The sequence below is a fragment of the Panthera tigris genome, chromosome D4 (genome assembly GCF_018350195.1).
Source record: "Panthera tigris isolate Pti1 chromosome D4, P.tigris_Pti1_mat1.1, whole genome shotgun sequence".
NCBI classification, from domain to species: Eukaryota; Metazoa; Chordata; class Mammalia; order Carnivora; family Felidae; genus Panthera; species Panthera tigris.
This window is the reverse complement of record NC_056672.1, coordinates 59,408,621-59,432,106: the sequence shown is the minus strand read 5'-3', so window position 1 is coordinate 59,432,106 and position 23,486 is coordinate 59,408,621. Positions and strand designations below refer to the sequence as shown.

Sequence of the window (23,486 nt, the reverse complement as noted above, 5' to 3'; positions counted from 1 at the left end):
GACACCAGGTTCTGGGGCATCCTCAGGTCCCGCCCCTTCTGTGGGTTGATCCCCTGCACATGAAAACCACTCACCATGGCTTCCTTATTTATCAGCGTGTACACGTCGGGCTGCATGAGATAGGAAGTTTTCTCTATGATTTCCACATATTTCTTCAACACGCTTCTGAGCTAGAAACAACAAGGTGTCATTGTTAATGACTTTCTTTTCCTGGAGACCTGCAAGCAAAGAGACGATGCCTCACAAACCCCACAGGTGAAAATCACCAAGAGCCCATTCTCAGGCCAACTCACTTTATCTGCCCGAGAGAACTCGGTCGAGGTCAGTGTCTCATCCAGCTCCTTAATCCCCTGCTTCTGGAACTGGAACTTCTCAGCCACCTGATCCCACAGCTCCATCAGGGTCTATACCAAGAAGCTGGGGTCAGGCCGGGAGGACAGATGGCAGGGAGGGAAGGAGTGGGACCCCGGTGGGGCAAGCCCAGCCACAGGGAAGCCCTACTTGGATGGTGTAGTCTTCGAGGTTGATGTCACTTTCCACCTTTTTGAAGAGTTGGTCGATTTCCTCATCAGACGCCGCCAGCTTTTTTAAAAGAAGTGCTCCTGGCTCTAAGATGAGAGGTTCCATTTCCTACAACAGGCCAGTAGGGCAATGCCTGTGGTCTCAACACCACCAGGGCAGGGGGAGCCCGTCCCTTCCCCCAATTCTCTGCCCTGTGGTGGGAAAGTGCTAGCTGTGGTCCTGCCTCAAAACTAATAATCATTACCTAGACCTAAGGAGCTAGGATTTACTATTCACAGCCAGAGCACAAGGGCAGGCACCATTTATCTGGGCATGTGCCATGTGCTGGACACTCTGCTCTAGGCTAAGCCCTTGTCCTCAGACTCACTTGGTCCTCACCACAGCCTGTGAAGTAGGTACTGACATCAGGCGTGGCCCATGGTTGGGGCTCAACAAACATCCATTAAAGAAGTGGCCAGTGAAAGGATTCCAAGTTTACTTCAGATAAGGAAATTGAGGCTCAGTTATGTTGTATGACCAAAGCCACAGAGTCACGGACAAAAGTAGGGCTCATATACAGTTGGGAAAGATGAGTAAAGCAATGACTGGCTGGGGGAGCTTCTTGGTGCTTTGGGTACAGAGCCAGCTGCATGAATCCAAGGGAATGACAGAAGTCAGAGAAGACATGGGGAGAGAATGGTGACTGCAGTCCAGGGCTCAGAGAAGAAGGGCAAAGAAGGGCCTCATTTAGGGAATATTCTGGGGACCAGGGTGGTTAGAGATGGAATGTCTCTGGAGAGGAACAGAGAGCCAAGTGAGGGTGGTACCAAAAGGCCAGATAGCATGAGGGGTGGGAAGCCAGAGGGCCAGGCCCTTTGGGCCCTCATTAGTAGGACTGCATAGGGAGATCATGGGCTGGGCTTTGGCATCAGCCCTGGAGTCCAGTTCCCAGCTGGCCCCTTATGTGCCAAATCAGGCAAGACTTTGTGAGCCTAAACTGTAAAGTGGGAGTAACAGTGGTACCCGACTTAGAGAGCTGTGCTCATAACGAGCACTCATCATGAGCCACTCAAGCTGGCTACTCTGATTTCATCTACACCACTGGTGAGCCACTCAGGGCCTCTGAGCTGGGCGGGAAGGGAGGGTGGGTGCAGTGACAAGCCTGCCTTGAGAATGGCCCCAGAACAGAAGGGGAGAGAGGGAGGAGTCTTACCATCCCAATCTGAGCAATCTCCTCCTTAAAACTCCCCAGAGCACTCTCGTAGCCCTGCCTCTTGGAGTCTCTGTCCAGGGTGGTTGTGCGGATCCTCTCTGGAACTGGGGGAGAACAACAGAGGTGAGGAGGCTGCCCTCAGAGCTCCAAAGCAAGGGGAGGGCTCCCAGGAAAAGGCAGCAAGGCAGAAAGTGCCTTGGTTCAGGAGATGGACCCCCAAACCAGGTCACAGTGTCAGAGGCTTAAGGAAAAAGAGAAAAAACAAAGGTGATCTGTAAGTGCTATAAGGAATGAAGTCTCACATACACAGTTAAATGCCAGAAAAAGTTTCCAAATGGTAGGTACAGAATGGGACCATTTATGTTTTTTTTTTAAGTTAATAGAAGCAAATACATATACAAAGAAGAATAACCAACACTTATATAGCACTTATTATACACCAGGCATCGTTCTAACTCAATTACCACTCCTGAAGAGGCCAAGAGGCAGGTTCTATTTTTTCAGCCCCATTTTACAAGTGAGGACACTCAGGCATGGGGGTTAAAGAAAAAACACAGCAGTGGCTGAGCAGGGGTTTGGACATGAGCCATCTGCTCTAGAGTCTGCATTCCCGTCTTGTGCTCTGCGGTCCCCTGAATCTGGACACCATGTGATTTCATGGTGGGGAACATTCTTGGGAAGAGAAGCAGTGCTATCATGAAGGGAGAGTTTTTCCTTTCTGTTTATCTCCTTCCTTTGCTTTTCCACAGTGAGCCTGACTGGCTCAGTGGTAGATAGCACATGTGACTCCCAATCTCAGGGTTGTAAGTTCAAACCCCATGTTGGGTGCAGAGATTACTTATGGTGAGTATGTATCATTTTTTTTTTTGATCGTAAAGGAAAAGAACCTTCCTCTATAGTATGAAGGAAGACAATGCAGATTGAAATGCTCTTGTGAAATTGCAATAAAGCAAGGAATATCCTTTACCAGCTGACTTTCATCGGTAAATTCTGACTGCGCAGAGCCCCCTGCTCCCTCCCCAGCTCCCTGCACTGAGGAGAAGGTCCAGAGGAGTAGGCTCAAGGGAGGAGCCAAGGGGAGAAAGCCAGCCCTGCCCTCATAGCTGAACAGAGACTCACCTATGGTGTCCATGAGGCCCCGGACCTCTCTGGCTTCAATGATGCTCTCACTTTCTTCAGCTTTTTTCTTCTTGATTATTTCCTTTTCCCTGAGGCACAAGTAGAGGAAACAATAACTCCCAGCCCCCTCCCCTACCCCAGGGCAGCTCTGGCACAGAAGGGAGTCTTCAGAGAGACCTCACACATTGGTGATAAGGTCCACCCCATTCCAGAGAGCCCAGAGGCTATGCCAGACTCCCAACAGACGCTGCCTGGGTATCTGCCACCAGTAGGCACCATGGTCCCTAGACAAGAAATCAGGGTCTGCTTCTGTTCTGGCTGCAAACCAAGCGTGGGTAGTAGGCAAGAACCATTTCCACATGGGGAAACTGAGAACAGTAGGGCATGATCAGCCTGGGAAAGGCAGGCCAGTGCTGAGTATTCAGGATTTGCTCCTTCAGCAACTCATCATCCTATGAGGCAGTCACAATAACCCCCTTGACAGGGATGAGGGGAGGGCGCTTAGAGAAGTGATTATACAAAGCACAGCTGAGACTCCCTGACCCACATGTGTCATGCCAAGGTCCATGGTCTTTGGGGTTTAGGTGTGGGAGGAGAAAGCTGAGACCCCAGAACAAGCTATCTCAGCAGGGAGGACCAGGGTGAGTGAGAATGACCTTAGCTTTGGAATAAAAATCTCTGAACGCACTGTCCATAGGACAAGCACCACAGAAATGCAACAGGTCTCAATGACACCTGCCATTCCTCCAGGCCTCCACATGTGCAGCGCTTTCTAGTCATTTCTCATCCAATCCTCACTGCACACCTACCAGCAAGGAAGACTGCAGGGTCTAGACTGACCCTCCAGAGGTGGGTCTTTCAGTCTTGTCAATCAGGTGCCCGTGGACTAAGGTGGCTCTTTGGGAACCTGGGTGCTCTGACTACTGAGCTAATGGCTCTGGCTCCTCGGGCACTTGACCCGAGGACTTGGGTCTACACTAGTGCTGATCTATCCCTACCTTGGGCTCCTCTTCTGCTCACCCAGAGGCCCTGCCCTGGGTGAATGAACACACAGGTTCACTGGCTTTGGCTGGCTGAACTTTCAAGAAGGGAACAAGGGACTTCAGAGAGACGCCAATGCTGAGTTAGTGACCCCAGTCATTTTGAGGGTGGCAGAGCCTGGCAGGTTACAAACACATCTTTCTCCCTGTCACAGGCCACAGGAAGTTGTTGTCTAGATCTACGTCCAGGGCAGAGCTGACTTTGTCTCGGGAAGCTAGCACAGCACAATGCCAGCACCCTCTATGGAAAATGTCTTTCCTAAAACGCTGTCCTGTGGATGCTAAGAGCTCCTGATGGATGCTATATGGTTATTGGGATAACGGGTGACCTTAGGCTAAACTCTGGGGAAGGGGGGACCCTTAGGAGTGATAGGTAACTCGCAAGTCAGCTGAGAGGGGACTTAGACCCTTGTGGGAGCCAAAGTCACAGCCAGGGGCAGCATCAACAGGCCCCAGATGTCTGTGCTTCAATCCCCACACTGGGCATCAGGCACATGGGCTAGAGAACACCGACCTCCAGTCTGGGCTTGGTGGCCAGTGGGTTTGCCCATCAGTAGGTAGTTAAGGGTGCTGAGGGTCAGAAGCCTCAGGGGAGATTTCTCTGGGAAGAGTCAAAGTTCAGGTCATCTCTGCCCCAAAGCAGGTGAAAGAGAAAACAAAGACAGGTAGAGAAAGACCGACTTCCCCTGCCAAGTCCCAGAGGGGACTGCGGCTTGCTCAGAGCTTGAAGAGCAAAGGGAAGATCAGCTCCAGGTGCCCCAAGCTCCCCGGTGAGGAAGATATTGCCCTCCTTTTCCTTTTCTTTCCTTTCTCCCTGCTGGAGGAGTCTGAGCTCAGGGAGTTGAAATGGCATACTCAGGAATCTCAAATTTCACTCCTGATCTCTCTGCTCCTAGACCATATGCGCCCATCTCAAGGAATGGCGCCTGCTCTGTCCACCCAAGCACTCGTGGTACAGACCTCGGGCTCTTGGGAGCCCTCTCCTCCCTCCAATCCACCACCTAGTCTGAGGGGTTCTGCCTCTAAAATACACCTGAAATACCCTACTCTCCCTCTTGTAGCCCCACCAGGCTTAGAGGGACAGCAGCAGCCTCCTCCCTGGCCTCCCGGTCTCTTCTTGCCACTCCCTACATTCTGCACACAACAGCCAAAAGGCCTTAAAAAGGCAAATCAGCTGCTGACTTCAGTAGTTCAAAATCCCGACTGTGGTCTGCAAGCCTATCCCAGCCTCATCTACCGCCTCTCCCCCCCAGGCCCACTAACTTCTTCAGCCTTCCAGAGTGGACCAAACCCTCCCTGCCTCCGCGCCTTGCCCCATGCATCTATGCCCTCATCCTCTGGTCTCCGCTGAGGCCCCTCCTCAGGGGCTTTCCTGAGCCCTGTGCTACCACTGTCCTCTGGGTCAGAGCCTTCCCACCTTTAGGGGGACTTGCCTATTTATTTATTATCAAGGCCTCAAGTTCCAGGAAAGTGGGATCCCCAGACCCAGTACCTGGTCCTAGGCACTCAATCAATAATTACTGAGAGGGGAGGAAGAGGAAGAGAGGGAGAAGCAAACAGTGGAGCAAAGTAGGTGTTATTACCTCTCTCTCTCAGAGGAGATACTGGGACTTCATTCCTAAATGGCACTCATCTTGTGTGAGGGCTTTCTGAGTTTCTAAAGACTCTGGCACACCCCCCCGGGTGGGGAGGTACAGTGTGGACCACAGGACCCACCTGTAGAGAACAGGATTTTCCGTGACCCAGTCATTGGGTAGGCTGTGAGCCCACTTCCGCTGCCGAGGACACATCATCTCCCCTTCAGGAATATCCATCTTCTTCATCAAGGGCTTCCTGCCATTCTTTGGGGTCATGGAACTCTCCACAGCGCGCTTCCTGGTGGCTGCCAGAGAGCGGACCAGCTGCACCTGAATGCACAAAAGATCCGGTGGGGGGTCGGAACTGCAGACTCCTCAGCACCCAGGGCTCACTCTGCAGTCTTAGAAGGACACGTGAGAACTTGCCAGCAGGAAGGCACTTTGCAGGGAGGCCTTCAACCCTCGGGTACATTCCATGCAAGTACCCCCCAGAAGACATTCAGCCATCTAGAAGGGTATCTCTTAAGAAATTTAGTGAGGACCAAGATGCTTATCCTAGCATCTTTTATAATCACAAGGAATTAGAAAAATGGGGCTGTCCAATAGCAGGGGACTGGTCGAGTAAACTTCTTATGTCCCTCCAGTGTAATGCTAGGCATTTATTAAGAATGAGACTTACAAAGGACTATTTATGACATAGGGAAATGTTTATGATATGATATACCATAAAACATCTTAATTAAAAGCACAACTTAAAAAAATTATAACCCAAACTATACAGTGTGATCTCAAAATTTTAAACTCATAGAAAAATGACCAGGAGAAAGTGTGCCAAACGTTAAGAATGGTGTGCTGCCTCCAGGCGGCAGGATCATGTGAGTAATTTGTTTCTTTGGCCTCCTTATACTTTTATAATTTCCAAGCCTCCTACATAGAGCATTATTTAGGGCTCAGAGTAGGAATGAAAATTCGTTTTAAATAAGCAGTACAGATCATCAAAGGAAAGGTTCGAGTTTGTGTGTTTCTTTTAAGATACTGTTCTTGTCTGTGCAGTTTTTTATAGACAAGTTTTTTATAGGCAAGGCAATTCCAGCAACCTATTTGGCTGTCAAGAGAGTGTTACTTTAATACACTATGGGAAGTCCTGGATTAACAACTGGGCAGCCTCTAAACACCTTGAAGTTGCATTAATGCCCCTTGACATGCAAAAGGTCTGTGCAATACCGTTAACAGGGAAGAAGCAGGTTTCAAAACACTGTTATAGAATCAAACCCAGGTTTTAAAAAGAAAAATTAGAAACGCTTTGGTGCATAGGAAAAGGTCCCAAGACACCCACTGGTTAATTTTGGCGATTTCTGAATAATTTAACTTTTAATTTAACTAAAACTTTAATGTACATTTTTTAATTTTCAAGAACAGACATTCTAATATTGTATTCCTACACTTTAAGAACCAATAAGAATTATTTTTTAAATCAAAACAATTTCAAAGCCCTTATTTCATTGGGTTCCCGGACAAAGAAGCCTTCAGAGGGAGGGAGGTTTGGGGTGCAGAGGGAAGAGGGCACAGAGGGACACAAGGGACACACCTACCTCAGCCTCGAAGATCTGCTGGTAGACCTTCCCGCTGGGAACCTGGGTCACCTTCCCCACTGAGGACATCTTGGCCGCTGGCTGAACGGGGCGCCCCTGTTAGGAATTCATTGTCTGGGAATCATGTCAGAGGTTTGGAAACCGAAGCCCCAACCTCCAGGACAAGTCCTCCGCCTAGGACCTGCGCCCCTCCCCCCCCCCCCCCCCCCGCGGGCAACCAGGCTGGGGCAGGACCCACCCCACTGCTCTGAGAAAAAGCAAGCCCCGCCCCCCTCCCTCAAGCCTCAGGGGTTTCATTTTAAGCAAAAGTAAGGAGTGGCAAAGAAGCAAAAAGGAGACAAACCTCCGGCAAGAACCGAACTCCCGGAGAAGGCTGGCTTTTCCAGCCACGCAGTGTGCAAATCCAGAGGACTTTGGTGGGGAAGAATAATAAATCGTTATTGTTTTGTGCTTCACTCTCCCAAGCTCTCCTGGGAAAAGTGCTCAAGGTGTCATCTTGGATTTCAACCTGGCGTTGACCCCCCAAACTGGAGCTGACCCAAGTTGAAGGATCCCTGACTCCCTCCTTCCCCCACTCCCCGCCAAGAGTGGACAAAGAGAGGCGGAAGTGGAGGGAAGGAGCAGCCTGACTCTGGCCGTGCTAATTAGGCACCTAATGTATGCTGAGAAGACCCAGCAGGCTCCTCTCACGCCACCAGCCCGCCAGCCTACCGAGGAGCGCGGTGCAGTCCCCGGCCATCCCCTCTAAACCCGGCCAATGGAGGGAGGCCCTGCGCCCGGGGCTGGCGCCCCACCTGCAGAAGGCACCACTAGCCAGGGCCAGTCCAGCCTCAACTGCAGCTGGACGCACTCGGTCTCCAAGGCAACGCAGAGGGGCGGGAGCCCCGCTGGCCCCGCCCTCACTTCCTTTCCGAGGAGGGAGGGGATGATGGCCCGCAGCCGCCCGAGCGCCCCACTGGGAGTGGGGAAACTGTTAGCAAGTATTCCCTCCAAGTCCGTTTCTCCTCACAGCAAGGGGGCGCCCCGGCGCTGTCAGGAGCGTCCAGAGCAGTACACTGAATGTTCTGAAAACTGTAGGAGACCTGAGATGTAACTCCGAGCCACGGCAGTCAAGAAAATCCACCCTGTCTTCTTTACTTGATTAAAACCAACCTCTGCTGGCAAGCAGCACAGTGCTTGGCTGTAAGATGCAGAAAGCCTCTCTAAATAAGGCCAGCTCTTTCTCAGATTACGAGATTGAAGGGCTCAGAATTCAGGCATCAGGCTTGTATGGCATTACAATGAAAAGATTAATTTCTAGGACTCTTGAGTTCCATTCATCCTCCCACCACTGCCACATAACCCTGCTAAAATATGGCTCTGACCTACCCTCTCTCCTGCTCAAAAGTCCCTCATCAACTCTGCAGCCCCTGCAAAATCCAACTCAGTCTTAGATGACCACAGAGCACCCCCCCCCCCCAATCTGGTTCCCACCCTGACTCTCCCTGCTTTAGCAAACTCTCCACTCCTCCTGCATATGCCCCTGCCCCCCTGCCCTTCCTCATCCTGCTCTTCTGCTGGGATCCTTCTCTTTCCGCAATCCCAGACCCAGCCAGCCTTCCACTATCAGTAACGATTATCCCAACCACTCATTTGCCTCAGCCCCTATAACCTCTCCTCTCTCTGGATGTTGATTGCAGTCAAATACAGGAGTTCAGGACCTCTAGAGTAGGCGTTTCCTGAAGGGCAGGTACACCTTATTAATTTTGACTTAGCGGCAGTTGCTCTTAGCACAGTGTCTTGCACATGATTCAGACACAATGAATGCTCCCTGGGTAAACGCATGAATACCTAGAATGTCCTCATCTGACACTCCTAGAGTTTGTCTCTTTCCCACACACCCAGCCATAGTCCTATGTGGCCAGACCTGAAAATACTTGTGGTTGACAGTGAACCTGGCTTGAGGGTTTCCTATGTTTTGTGAGGTACTCAACTCCCCCAGAAAAATCCCTCTCCTCGGCAGGGATCTCTGTTCCAATTGCTAGTAAATGCTCCCTATGACAACTTCCTAGAACAAGTGATCATTCCATCCAGACTAGCTTCAGAAATTAATTAACAGTGAATAGAGAACACTTTTATTCCCCTTCTTTGGTCATGGATTTTATTACCAAAGTGAAATATTGTAAAAAAGATTGGACTAATTTTAACTGGAAAAAGAGAAAGTGTAGGTAACCAAGGGAAGGGGTAAAAAAAAAAAAAAGAAAAAGAAATGTGCAGGAATTATTTGCAGTCATTCATACCTCTGTTTATGCCATGCTGGCTTGAACCTTATACACCGGAAACAGTGCTTTCCCCATCCAGATGTTTTCTGGGTTCTAGTGTCTAGCACATCTATAATCAGGGTTCTTTTTTTTCTAGATATTTGGATACATATATGTAGGTATGGATGTATCATGTGTCGTGTTTTGTTCTCAGTAAGCAACACACTTATTGTATAAAGTAGGAAAAAAATCCATGGAGAACATAAAAATAACCCATGGTCTTACCACTGAGAATTTGCCTCCCTTAGCTCCTGAGTCTGGGCCTTTGTGTTTGAGTTTGGATCAAACATGGGAATTTGTGTTTGGCTTTTGGATGGCATTTGCATTGCCCTCCCAACTCTGCAATGTGATAACCAGCTAGAGATCATCTGGTTAGTCCCTCTCACGTTAGAGGTGGGCTGGAGGTGAGAGACAGGGAATGGTCTTTAGTGGAGTCCTTAGTGGAGCCAAGCCTTTAGACTCTTTTTCTGCACCTCACCATCATATCTTCCCCCTCAGTCTTCATCTAGAAAATGTCTCTTGACTAGAGTCTCATCCTTTTCCTTCCTCTTCCACTGGTCATTGTCTATCTTCTCCACAGTCCATAGAACGGAGACCAGTAAGGACCGACAAGAGCTAATATTTATTGAGAGGATTTAATCCCCTCATAACTATGCTCAGGGTAGCATAATAAGCCTATTTTCCACATGAAGGAACTGAAGCTCAGAGTTAGTAACTTGGCCAAGATCTCCAAGATAGGAAGGGGTTAGATCCAGGATATGAATCGAGTTCATGTAATTCTAAAATCTTGAACCAAACGCTATGCCATCTGGCCTTGCTACCAAATGGGAAAAAAATTCTGGATCAAACTGATTGGATCTGTGTGTTGAAGCATAGCATACATACCAAAGAGTATGGAAATCATAAGTGTATACAGCTTAATAAATTACCCAAAGGGAACACACTTGGTAACCAGTACCCCCAAGAAATAGAACATTACCAACTCTCCAGGAGCCTCCCTCATGTACTTACCCCAAGTCACTGCCCTCTTTTCCCCAAGGATAACACATATTTTAACTTTGAATTAGTTTTGCTTGTTTTTGAACTTTATCTAAATGGAATCATACAGAATATACTCCTTTATGTCAGACTTCTTTCATTATGTTTGTAAAGTTCCAAACATTTTTTAATGTGGCTGTGAGTTCATTTTGATTTCTGTATAGCATCCCATTATTTTAAAATGCCCCATTTTATTTATCCTTTCTATTATAGATGCAGTTGTTGGGTTGTTTCCAGTTAGAAAATTACCAAATAATGCTGCTCTGACCATTCTTTTGCATGGTGAACATATGTAGGTATTTCTACTGGGTATTTACCTAAGAGTGGAAATTTGGGGTCATATAGAGTATGCATAAGTCCATCTTTTTTTATGAAGTTGATTTATTTTGAGAGAGAAAGAGAGAGAAAGCACAAGTGGGGGAGAGGCAGAGAGAGACAAGACAGTGAGAATCCCAAGCAGGTTCTGCACCAGCCCAATGCAGAGCCCAATGCAGGGCTTGAGCCCACGAACTGTGAGATCATGACCTGAGCCAAAGGCAGGCACTTAACCAACTGAGCCACCCAGGCGTCCTTGTGTAAGTCCATCTTTAGCAGATACTACAAAAGAGTTTTTGAAAGTGGTTGTATGCATTTACACCATGGGAATGTATGAGAGTTCCAGTTGTTCACGTCCTCATCAACATTTGGCGTTGTTAGCCTACCTGGGGGGCTCAGTCAGTCAAGCGTCCGACTTCAGCTCAGGTCATGTTCTCATGGTTCGTGGGTTTGAGCCCCACATGGGGCTCTGTGCTGACAGCTCGGAGCCTGGAGCCTGCTTTGGATTCTGTGTCTCCCTCTTTCTCTACCCCTCCCCCCCACCCTCAGAAATAAATACACATTAAAGAAAACATTGGCATTGTTAACATTTTTTATTGTAGCCATTTTGGTGTATGTGTAGTGGTGTTTCATTGTGGTTTTAATTTGCATTTTCCTGATGAGTAATGAGGTTGTGTAATCTTTTATATACTTTTTGGCCATTCGGTTATCTTTCTGTGAAATATCTGGTCAAATCTTTTGCCCATTTTTTTCTGTGGATTGTCTCTCTTATTAATTGATGTGAGTTAGTTACATATCTTATCTGATGCTTTTTTCCATATAAACATATGACAAGTGTTTATTCCCATTCTGTTCTTGCCTTCTTACTCTCTTTTGACAAAGAGAAGTTCTTAATATTAATAAGGTCCAATTTATTAATTTTTGCCTTTATACTTAGTGTAATTTATGTCCTAAGAAACCTGTGCTTGGCCCAAGGTCATGAAAATATTCCCCTATATTATCTACTACAAATGTTGCTGTTTTAAACTTACACATTTAGCGGTGCCTGGTTGGCTCAGTCAGTTAAGCGTCAGACTTTGGCTCAGGTCATGATCTTGTGGTTCATGAGTTCGGGCCCCACATCTGGCTCTCTGCTGACAGCTCAGAGCCTGGAGCCTGTTTTGGATTCTGTGTCTCCCTCGCTCCCTGCCCCTCCCCCACTTGTGCTGTGTCTCTCTCAAAAATAAATAAAACATTTAAATTAAAAAAAAAATAAACTTACACATTTAGATTTAAAACCCACCTGGAATTGATTTTGTTTATGATGGAAGGTAGGAATCAAGATTCATTGTGTTCCCATATAGGTAACCGGTGACCCTGGGCCATTTACTGAGAAGACTATCTTCCGCCCATTGTTCTGCGTGCCTCTTTTGTTATATACAAAGTGTTCATATGTATGGGTCTCAGTTGGACTCTGTCTATTGCTCCTTCTGTCTGTCCTCGCAACTATTATAGCTCACTGCCCTGATTACTGTTGCTTTATCCTAAGGCTTACCATCTGGTAGCGTAAGCCCTCCAAGTTTGTTCTTCTTTACGATTGTCTTGACTATTCTTGGCCATTTTTATTTCTATGGAAATTTTGAAATCATGTAGTTAATGTCCACCAGATATCTGCTGACATACTTTATTGTGATTGTATGAATCTATAGATCAGTTTGGGGAGTAGCGACATCTTAACAATACATAGAAAAACAAGCAAACAAACACACCAGGCCAAAAACACCACCAAACCAACCAAAAAAAAAAAATCCCAACAAAAGAAGAGAGAAATGATAAACTGGGAATAACTATCTGCAATTCGTATTACAAAGGGGCTCACACCCCTAATACCTAAAGAGTTCCTAGAAATTGATAAGAGAAATAACAGACACACAGTGGAAAATGTGGCAAAAGACATGAAGCCACAGTTTATAGAAAAAGAAACATAAATAGCCTTCACTATATGAAAATGTGCTCAGGCTCAGTCATAATGTGACAAAATTGTGAAAAATTTGACAAATACATTCTAAAGCTGAAGGGGAAAAATAGAAAAGGAATTCTTGCCTCTCCAGGCTCTTCAGGCCCACCAGGTCCGACACCCTGTGGACCGACCTGACTGTACTGGGAGCACCCACAGGGCTCCAGAGGACTCACGGTGCTCAGAGGTGGCAGGCAGGTGTACAAAGAACTCACCTGAGCAGAGCCGTGGGTCCAGTGAGCATGGTGTGCAGGGAGGTGGGAATGCCAGATCCTCAGGAGCTTCTGCTCACTGTATGCCATTTGCCCGCTGAAGAAGATGTGGGGAAAAGTTTCCAGGTGGGTAGTCCTCTCTCCATAGGAGCAGGGTGGGTGAGGAATCTCCCAGAGGACTGGCATTGCCCCCTCTTTCAGCTGGGACCTTTTGGGAGGCAGCAAACCTCAGGGACAGGGATTGAGCTGGGGGTGGGGCCTCTGAGCCTCCCTAAAAACTTAGGCCACCAGTTCTGCTTTGGGTCTCTTCAATGTCAGAGATTGGGTTGAGCCAAATTGGAGATTTTTGAGTGCTTACTTTGTAGCAACAAATTGTATGTCCAGTTGGAACCCAAACTGGTCAAAATAATGCTGCTTAGAAGAACTGAGAATGGAGACCCCAGGTGACCACCATGAAGGCTCCCCTCCCCAGGCCCATGGAGCCCTTTGAGCTCAGAGGAGCCCAGTGGAAATGCTCATGCAGACAGTTTTGATCTTCTGGGTTCTCAAATAAAAAGTATTTATGCTCACACCCTTCCCATCAATCCCTCAAATTTTCCTTCCTTCTTTTCCTTCTCCTCCCCTCAGGAAGAGCTCCTGAAATTTTCAAAAACTTTGTAGCAAGACAACTCATGGAGCAGGGAGGCTACTTATCAAGGTAGAGTGGACGCTGGAAGTCTGGGAAGAAGGAAGGGGTGAGTGGGGGGAGGGCTACTGGACAGGGTGTGGTTTTATTTCTCACTTAAAATCTTTGAAAAATTCCAGTCTTGTTTACATTAACAGAAAGAAGGATCTCTTTGGTCCATGAGCAGGTGAGGAACACTTTGCAGGGCAGACGGCCCTGGTCATAGGATACAGTGGTGGCAGCTGGGCTGTTCCACGAGGGGGTGCTGAGCTGGCAGAATTAGCAGGTGTCTGGCTTCCATGGGGTCCATCCTGCTGGCACTTAGCTTCCTCCAGGCTGTTGGGGATCAGTGGGGGTTTCTTTCTTCCCTAAATAAGCCTGGCCTGTCCTCAGGAAGCCAGGGCCCTACTGCTCCTCCAGTACTCACTCCATCTCCAAGAGGAGGGCACCCTGCCTGCACCAGGGTGGGCGCTGCAGGGGAATCCCATGGGCCAGGTGGACAAACAGACACCTAGCCTTGGGTGCAAACGGCTGGGCCAGGGAGAGATATGTGTGCCTTCTGTGACTTCCTACTTTGCCCCTCAGGCATCAGTATTAATCAGTCACAGTCAGGAGACTCATCTGGGTGTCTAGTTGGCCATGACATATGTCCCAAATACCTTATAAGAGTTTGGGGGAACTAATGGATTCTTAGAGGATCCTTCCTGAATGGAAGTCAGAAGCTTCAAAAAGAGGAAACAAGGTGCTACCACCCCGTGCCCCGATTGCTCTCTACTCTGTCAGTCAGAGATGGCACCTCAGCAGTCCCCTTCTGAGTGGATGAAGAACACTGCTGTGGAGAGGAATGTCCTGAGGGGTACCTTGGGGAGGTGAAGCCTTTGGCCTGGTCTTGGGCCCAGCCTGGGTGGTAGAGACTCCAGTGGGCTGGAGCAGGCAGGGGCTACTCAGCCAAGTCCCCAAGACCCCTGTCCCTCTTCATCCATGGCTTGGCTGGGCTGGGGGCCTAGACACACATTGAGAGCCCAGAGGACAGGACTTGGTCAGCGGTGGGGCTGAGTTGGGGTAAAGGCAGCTCTAGGGCAGGACCTCTGGCTGGAAATGGCAGCTGCCTCTCTGTAGGCCTCTGAGAAAATCACTGCCCCTCTTTGGGCCTCTGTCTCCTCATCTGGAAAATGGAGGGTGATGATCCCGTGGTGCAGGCCTCACAGGGTGGTGATAAGGTTAAAGGGAGGAAAGGAATGTGTTGGAGGTATGAGAGGAAAATAATGATGATAGTAACACGATATTGAGTCCTCTGGAGACCCTGTGAGGTAGGTGGAGTTCTCACATTCTTCAGATGAGGAAACAGACTCAGGGAGGCCAGGCCACAGGCCCAAGGCCACATATCGGGCGAGTACTGGAGCTAGGATTGTTCTAGAATCAGAACACACTAGAGGACAGAGTAGCACTGGTAGCCACTGACTTAAGTCAGTTGTCCAGGGTGTGAGGTTAGGGGATCTTGGAAGAAATGGGGTGAGGAGACAATGGCCTCACTGACCTTGTCCTTGACCCTGGCAGGAGGCATCTCCAAGTTTGCCACCCTGGAGATGATCCCCCAGAGAGTCAAGAAGAGACAGCAGCAGAAGGCAAGTATGCCTGTGGAGAAGGGGCTCTAAGGTCAGAGGAGAGGGGGCTCTTCCCTCCCAAACAGAGCTCTCCACACCCAGAGGAGGGGCCTTCCCCCTCCAGCTTTGCCTCCTGTGGTCAATGCCAAAAATCCTCCATTAGAAGTGACCAGGACCCAGGACCACACACCCTGTGATTGCGAAAAGCAGGCCTTGAGAGGTGATTAGTAGGAGTCTGGTGTTCTTGGAGGGCGGGGGGAGGAGAACTGAGGAACCCTGGGGTGGAAGCTTGAAGGTGAGGAGTTTTCCGAGTAGGGTTCCAGGGGACCCTGAGAGCCAGTGCTCATCCCCACTCCCACCCTGATGGCACAGGGTGTGTTCCCCTTCCTTGGCACGTTTCTCGCTGACCTGGGGATGCTGACACTGCATGCAGGATTATCTGGAGGTGAGAGAACCCGGGGCGGGGCAGCACGGCCATGAGGCCAGGATCCGGGTGGGGGTGGGACGTGGGTGGGTGTTGGGAGGAGAGAGCCCCCTGCTGAGTCCAGAGGTCACAGCGCCTGGCAAACCTCTCTGGCACTGGAGCATCCTGCTCCTCTTAGGGATGACCAGGCCGAAGAAGTTGCCTGTCCCGGTCACCCAGGCTGGGGGAGCAGCAGAGCTTCCCCACTGCAAAGCTGCGGGAGGTTTCGTGGGAGTGGGACCTCTCCTTCAGGAGGTGCCCACAGAGGGGAGGGAGATGTAGGGTTCCTCCAAGTCACTTCCTGCCTGAGGCCTTAGTCTCCCTGTCTGTCGTCAGAGTGGGTTGGGCTAGAGGGTCCCTGAGCTTCAGCTCTCTCGCGCCCGTTCTCCCAGTCCAGAGCCTGGCCTAGGTCCCACGCCTGTTTTCTGTGCATGCCCTGCCCTCTGGAGGACCTCGGCGGTAGTGCAGCGTGAGATGGGGCGGGGAAGGGAGGCTAGTTGTGGGCTTGAGGGTCCCCCTTTTTTAAATTAAATTTATTTTTTTATTTATATTTATATTTATATTATTTATTTTTATTTGTCTTTATTATTTATTATTTTGTTTATTTTTAAAATTAAATTTAAATTAAATTTATTGTCAAATTGGTTTCCATACAACGCCCAGTGCTCATCCCATTGAGGGCTCTTTCTGATGGCTCCTGGCTGTCTGCCTCTCAGAGGAATCTGATCAACTTCCATAAAAACAATGAGGTGAGCAGCTGTGGGAAGGGGGGAGGGAGGGGCATCAGAGCTCCTCCCCCCACAGGAGGGAGAGTTTGATAACAGACCAGTGGGAGACCCATCAAATTGGTGGGTGGGGTAAGTCCAACTTTGTGAGGAGGGGCTACTTATGCCCATCTCAGAGGATAGATAGGACCTGGATGGAATTGGAGGGTTTCCCTGTGTACAAAGACCCGGGAACCAGCCTCCTGCCTCTCTCCTTGACCACACATTGTCCAGGAAGCACCACCCTGCCCTGGCTCTGTCTGCATCTGTCCTTCCCTCTGGCTCCAGGAATGCAAAGTAATGCAGCTGCTCCCTGTGGCTGCAAATCATTACAGCCTTGAGCCTGAGGGGCAGTTTGAGGTGAGACCAGGCAGGAGTGAGCAAGAGCAGGTACAGACTCTCCCTGGTCTCTCTCTTGTGGCTGGCTCCAGAGATCCTTTGGCCGTGACTCCCTTGCTGACCACAGGCCCTGTTGCCTGGGGCTCCTGGACTACACCTGCCGGGTGGGCACTGGAAGGGACATCTGACCGTGGCTCCTGGCAGGCTCACGGGTGAGCCTGTCCTGTAGCTACAACTTGTCCTGCTGGGGGAGCTCCTGTCCTATTTGGCCAGCAGAAAATTCAAGGCCAAAAAGAACTGGTCATCAATAAGCTCAAGGATGAGTGAGCACCCAGGCTTGGCAGTAGCTGAATCCTGGGGGCTTAAGGTCAAACTTCAGACTAAGTGTGGTCTTGGGGAGTGAAATTCCAGCTCCACTATAGACCAGCCCTGTGCCTGGGACAACTCACCTTAGGTTTCCGAGACTTAGTTTCCTCATCTGTGAAATGGGTGATGCTGATTGATCACTTGCGTGGCAGGGACAAATAGGGTACTGTTGACTAAGCATTTAGCGCAGTGCCCAGAGCACAGTGCAGTGAGGGCAGGGTGGGGAGGGTGGGCCATGACCATGGGGGACGTCCCTCTCTTCCAGCCAGCCACCAAGCCCCCAACAGAGCCCAGTACCAGCAGCAGATCACACCCCAGAGGCCAGCTCAAGTGAGACCTCTTCCTCAACACCTGGGACCCTCGGAGTGCATTAGGTCAGCTATCCCATCTGAGGTGCAGAACATTGTGAGCCCTTTCTGGGGCTCCCCGGAGGACCAGAATAAGAGGAGGTGACCCTGCTTCATCTCCCTCTTTGTTCTTCCCCAAGGCCTATTTCCCTGTTATGGAGGGGTGTATCTATTTGTAGCAAATAGTAAAGGCTGGATTTGAATATTATCTTAAAATCCTCTTTTTTTTACAGCCTGAGAATTAAGGTTTGGGTCTTTCATTTCCCATGCTAATATAAATGAGATACTGACTTTCACATTCCTCCATGAACTAAGAAATCCTGCAGGGTCACCAGCTTATTGTATGCGGGGAAAAGGGAGATGGGCCAGGCCCCTTCCCTCACTACTGAAGGAGGCCCCAAATCCCACTTCTGCAGAGGACATGTCATTTCAGTATCCCTAACCTGGGCCAGGAGCAGAGACAGCCCCTCAGAACTCTTGGGAGTCCAGCGGTTGAAGGCACCTCCATACGCATTAGCTACAACCACGGAAGCTGGGTGTCTAGAAATAACACTTACCAGGCCCCTTTCTGCCCCAGGACAGTGGCTGCCTTCCTACAGCTTTGAAAGAAGAGGAAACATTCTCTGCTTTTCCTGTTGACGTTTCTTTTGGCCACATATTAGGAACTGTCGTTTTCTAGTTCCATCTCTGGAATTAGTACATCAGTACTATGTAGAGGAATCATGTAAAGAAATCAAACGTGTGTGGAAAGGACAAGACCAGAGAAAGAGAATTTGCCAGTGGATGAGGTCCCAGGACTTTCTATCCTCCGTCTCCCTCTAGGGGCTCTGTGTTTCCTCTTTACCTACATGAGAATCCTCCTGGGATCCTTGTCCGTGACCTCCACACTCTTCCTGCTTGCTTCATGTCCAGGGGCAAGATTTGTGAGGCACCTTTCAAGGCTACAGCTGGGCCTCATTCCATCAACATTTATGCTACCTATAAAGTAGGATTTCCAGCGTTCCTGTACCTCTTTATACAATTCTTTTAAAGACAGACATTCCCTAGAGGCCCCAGCCTGTCAGGTACATTGTGGCCACTCCTCCCTGGTGGGGACCTGATGGGTCATGGATGACTTCTGACTTTCCAGGTGTAGGGTCCATATATGTGGCCATGGGACAATCCCCACACTCTCCCTTGCTAGCCAAGATGCCTTCTGAGGCCAAGTCTACTAGTAGGTCTAGAAGCAAATAGGGCCGATGAGTGTAGATCCTGGGGAAAATCAGCACTAATTTGCAAGGCAACTACCTCAGGGGAGACCATCACAGGCTCCTTTCTTCATGCAGCTGAGAGCATAGTGAGGTGAACAGACATTAATCACATCATAACGAAGTGAAACAATGAAAATGACAATAACTGATATTTATTCAGTTCAGGATGTATCAGGCACTAACTTAGGAGTGTTTGCATGTATTAACTCATTTTATCCTCAAAATAATTTTGGGTGTTGCAGGTATTGGGTTTTTTGTTTTTGTTTTTTTTTTTTTTGAGAGAGAGAGAGAGAGCAGGGGAGAGGGGCAAAGGGAGAGGGAGAGAGAATCCCAAGCAGGCTCCATGCTCAGTGCAGAGTCTGATGCAGGGCTCCATCCCACGACCCTGGGACCATGACCTGAGCCAACGCTCAGGTTGGACGCACAACCAACTGACCCACCCAGGTGCCCAGGTATTGCCATTTTTATTCATGAGGAAAAAGCAGCACAGAAAGGCAAAGGAGTTTAGCTGGTGTTACACAGCTGGAAGTGGTCATGTGGGGATCCCGACACGCCAGTCACAGTTTTCTCAGTTTCTGAAAGTGGAGTGACAAAGTCTAGTCGCAAAGGTTAAATTAAAAGAGATGAGTCTGGCAGACACGTCTAGCAATAGGACCAGGTTTACAGTAGATGCTTAATGTGATTACCGAACTTCAATGGCTCTGGGACTCATGAGGTGGATGGGGACTTCCCTCACCCTGTTGGTATGTCCTCCTGGCACTTGCACAAGCTGCATGACTTTGGTCACTTTGTACAAGCCCTGAACCATCAGAGACCTTACACGAGGGTATGAAGACTCAGGGTGAGGACTGGGCCCTCTGCACACAGAGAAATGTCCAGGCCTGGCGTCTTCCAGCCTGGCGTCTGAGCCTCCCTAGGTGGTCTAACCCACCCCTGATTCCCTGCACTGCAAACACCAGAGGCCTCCCCTCCTCCAACATGCCTGGGGCTCTCCTGCTCCCACTCCTTTGCTCTGTTGTCCTCCAAGGAGAATGCCTGCACACCCCCATCTCTGACTCCGCAGATAGGCAGCTTTCCTGGGGGATCCCCTCCTCGTCAGATGTGTATATCTTCTTTGTGCCCAAGACCCAGGTCAGTTCTGATCTGTTCCTCATCCCAGTGGCCATGGCAGGAAGAGCCCAATGTGTGCCTGCTCACACTACCAGATTAGAGGCTGGGGTCTCTCCCACCACCAGGAGGCCTGGAAAGTGGGGGAGCAATGAGGATCCTATTGGATTAAGGCCATATTGTCTCCCAGAGAACAACTGTGTCCAATAGTCAAACTCTCCTGGTATAGATAGCCATTTTACCACATTCTTCACTGACACAAAGTTCTGCCCTGTGGTCAAACTGTTTGTCCATATGGAACTCCCCAAGGCTGCCTCCTAACCATCGATAGTGGAAATCATTGAGAAAAGATTGTTCAACAGAAATTCTCTTTAGTTCTTGATCTTTTTACCAGAGGAGTGAATTATTAGGGCTGAGACTTCATGGTTCAGCCCAGGTGCCATCCACGAGTGTCTGGTGCTGTATGCAGTGGACAGGGACTGTGCATCCTGTCACAATGCAGGGGACAGCTGCTGGGTAGCCTGGGTCCTCTCTGGAGCAGTCATCCTGGAATGGCCTTATAGCAAGGTCGGAGGTCACTGTCAGCTCTCTGAGCCCATCAAAAGAATCTGGGTAAACTCCCGGGAGCTATGACCTGGTCTTGATTTTCTGAGCATGACTAGTTTGGGATTGTTGACCAGGGTCTGCAGCAGAAGCCACCGCGTCCTGGACCTGGCTGAGACTCGGGGACCTGGGAGAGAATCAGAGCACAGACCTGGAGGACAGGGCTTGTCTCTGTCCTTCTCAGAGGCTATTGGAGAAGCTGACTGGTAGGTGTGAGGTGTGGGAGAAGGAGCTGCACCAGGACCCCTGGGGACATGAGGGTGACAGAAGGGACATGAGTTTGTCCCAGAGCCGGATATATGTTGGATATAGCTGGATATAGTTGGGAACAGTGATGAACTTAATCCAGACTGGTGCCCACAAAACATGACTAATTGGTGGGCTTCCCAGCAGAAGGCAGAGCAGAGTAGTAGGGGTGGAGGGGTGGAGTAGACGGTTATAGAGCCTTGAGGAGGCAGGTGTTGGGGGCCAGAAGCACTTGTGGTAAGCAAAACTGAGCCCCATCTTGGAGAGCACCTGTTCTGAACCCTGGGATATGGGTGGGGTCTCAAACAAATGGAATAGTGAACTCAGACAGTGGAATTAGAGCTCATTTCTGGGAACAAGGGAGGAGCCCACTTAGAAGGACAAGGACACCAGACCTCAGGGGTCCCATGGCCAGGCTGGCTGAAGACTAAGCCTCCTGCTTTCTCAGGTCAAAGGTCTCCCAGGGCAGGGAGTATGGAGGAAGGGGGACAGAGAAAGGGGAAGCTGGAACATCTCAGAGATCCCAGAGAAGCCTTAGGGTACTTGTTCCCTATTGTCCAACCCCAGCATGGGTTCAGACAGAGCCTTACCTGCTGACTGATTTAGGCACCAGTATTTGATGGCCTGCTGCAGCCTCCGCTCCCTGTGCCCTGTGATCAGGATGTTACAAAAGCTGACGAGCACAGGGTTGGTATGATAATGATCCACATAGAGCATGCCAATCCAGGCGCTGAACCCTGAAACCCAGAAGGCAAGTCAGGCCATGCAGTATGCCCTGTGTCCCAGGATGCCCGAGCTTGTGCTCTTGATGATGTGGCTGCAATGCCACTTTGTTCCTATATGGTGCCCATGTTCTCACTGAGAACCTAGAAAACTAGGTCGGAAGAGCAGGAAGGGTTCTTAAGATAGCATTCTAATCCAACCATGTTATGGAGAATGTGAAGCTCAAAGCAGAAGGAGAGCTGTGGCTGATACGGAGAGGCTGTCAGTCCCACAATGAATGGACGAGTGAATGACTGGACACAGGTCAGAAATAAGACAAAAGCTGGGGCGCCTGGGTGGCTTGGTCGGTTAAGCGTCTGACTTCGGCTCAGGTCATGATCTCACAGTCTGTGAGTTCAAGCCCCGCGTCGGGCTCTGTGCTGACCACTCAGAGCCTGGAGCCTGTTTCAGATTCTGTATCTCCCTCTCTCTCTGCCCGTCCCCTGTTCATGCTCTGTCTCTCTCTGTCTCAAAAATAAATAAACATTTAAAAAAATTAAAAAAAAAAGACAAAAGCTACTTTCGCTCTACAGAAATGGCTTGATTTCAGACTATTTCAACTGAACAGACCGTTTTCTTAACTAAGTTAGGTTTCCAACTAATGACACACCAGTCATTCCGAGATGTGTTCTTTCTCAAAATTTTCAGAGCTGTGCATTCATATTTACATTCTGACTGTTCAGATGGAATTTCTAGTACCTCTTACTGCTCTCCATGATATCTTGAAGGTCTGTCAAATATGCAGCAATTTACTTGCCTGAATTCTCTTCTGACCATTAGGCTGAATGTGTTTTTCTTTTTCTTTAAGTTTATTCATTTATTTTGAGAGAGAGAGAGAGAGAGAGAGAGAGAGCAAGCTAGGGAGAGGGGTAGAAAGAGAATCCCAAGCAGGCCCTGCACTGTCAGCGTGGAGCCCGATGCAGGGCTCGATCTTATGAACCATGAGATCATGACCTGAGCCAAAATCAAGAGTTGGACGCTTAACCAACTGAGCCACCCTGGAACCCCCTGAATGTTTTTTGCTACTCAGCTTTATAGCCTCCATGAGAAGCTGAGCTCTGAGGCGAAGAGTGTGAAGTCCAGGCCTCTGGTACCCAGCCTGCAGGCACCACAAAGGTACAAGACTAGTCCCCTCCACCTGACTCAATGCGTGGCCTCAGGGACCGGCCACTTACCCATGTCTGCACCCTCATAGCCATTCTGCATGATGGTCCTGTCGATGCGGGCAATCAGCCACGTGCCCAGGATGCAGCTGATGAGCAGCCTGGAGAGGCAGGCGCCCAGGCCCAGGAGCACATTGTAGAAGAACAGAAAGTAGTTGAAGTTGTGGAAGGCTTTCCTGCAAACGGAAGCAGGCAGATGGGCAGCACCCTTTCAGTATGAGGAAGTGGCTAGCAGGCTGGTTCAGCACCCCATGCCTGTGATCAAATCCTGCTGCTCCCATTTCCCAGCCCTGTGACCTTGTGCTGTAACTGGGAGCTGACTGTCCCCACCACACAGCACTGCTGTGGGGACTGGCTCAGACACCACATAGAAGGCGCTGAGCCCAGTGCAGGACAAGTGGAGACTGTGATGTTTCATGGGATCCTTGGGTTTTGAGGTTTCCTGTATGGGAAGGAATCTCATGTGGCTACAGCTGGCTTTGTGGTTACAGCAGAGTTTGTGGCTTTCCCACTATCTGTTGTAACAGTGACCTGCCCCCAGCTGGAAATGTTCCAAGTCCTCCAGAGGAAACTTTTCAAGTGACCACTTGACCATGTAGTTTCCTGTTGCCTATGGGATAAAGCCCAAACTCTGCATGCTGGATTTCTGGGCCATCTCTGAGAAGGGCCTTTCTGGGATCATCACTTTGTGCCTCCTCTCTGCCCCTCACCACCTATGGTGACCACTGCATGGTCACCATATTGGATTCTCATGGTTCTCTCAGCACATCTTGCCCTTTTATGGCTTCCTACCTTCATTTGTGCAGTGAGGGCTGCTGGCCATGCCCTCTCCTCAGCTCTCCCCATAGGAATCCCACCACCCTACTGACCTCAGCTCAAACTCCCCACCTTCAGCTGAATGAACC

The 23,486-nt window shown here is 49.5% G+C and overlaps 2 protein-coding genes across 3 annotated transcripts in view; both read right to left on the bottom strand.

Annotated features, from left to right (window-relative positions):
• The window catches only part of CCDC180 (coiled-coil domain containing 180), a 60,348-nt gene extending 52,528 nt beyond the window's left edge, over positions 1 to 7,820 (bottom strand). Inside the window, exons 1-9 of the mRNA XM_042964736.1 lie at positions 7,754 to 7,820; positions 7,386 to 7,453; positions 7,043 to 7,138; positions 5,590 to 5,780; positions 2,834 to 2,922; positions 1,715 to 1,818; positions 502 to 630; positions 294 to 404; positions 75 to 170 (exon numbers count right to left, since the gene is read on the bottom strand). Coding sequence (XP_042820670.1) covers positions 75 to 170; positions 294 to 404; positions 502 to 630; positions 1,715 to 1,818; positions 2,834 to 2,922; positions 5,590 to 5,780; positions 7,043 to 7,138; positions 7,386 to 7,453; positions 7,754 to 7,781 — 912 coding nt within the window. The 5' untranslated portion in view covers positions 7,782 to 7,820. The remainder of the gene's footprint in view (positions 1 to 74; positions 171 to 293; positions 405 to 501; positions 631 to 1,714; positions 1,819 to 2,833; positions 2,923 to 5,589; positions 5,781 to 7,042; positions 7,139 to 7,385; positions 7,454 to 7,753) is intronic.
• An 11,328-nt stretch (positions 7,821 to 19,148) lies between these two features.
• The window catches only part of LOC102966284 (stimulated by retinoic acid gene 6 protein-like), a 64,516-nt gene continuing 60,178 nt past the window's right edge, over positions 19,149 to 23,486 (bottom strand). For both annotated transcript variants that reach the window (XM_042965008.1, XM_015540740.2), the window contains 3 exons: positions 22,594 to 22,757; positions 21,247 to 21,393; positions 19,149 to 20,537 (listed from right to left, as the gene is read on the bottom strand). In XM_042965008.1, coding sequence (XP_042820942.1) covers positions 20,389 to 20,537; positions 21,247 to 21,393; positions 22,594 to 22,757 — 460 coding nt within the window. In that variant the 3' untranslated portion in view covers positions 19,149 to 20,388. The remainder of the gene's footprint in view (positions 20,538 to 21,246; positions 21,394 to 22,593; positions 22,758 to 23,486) is intronic.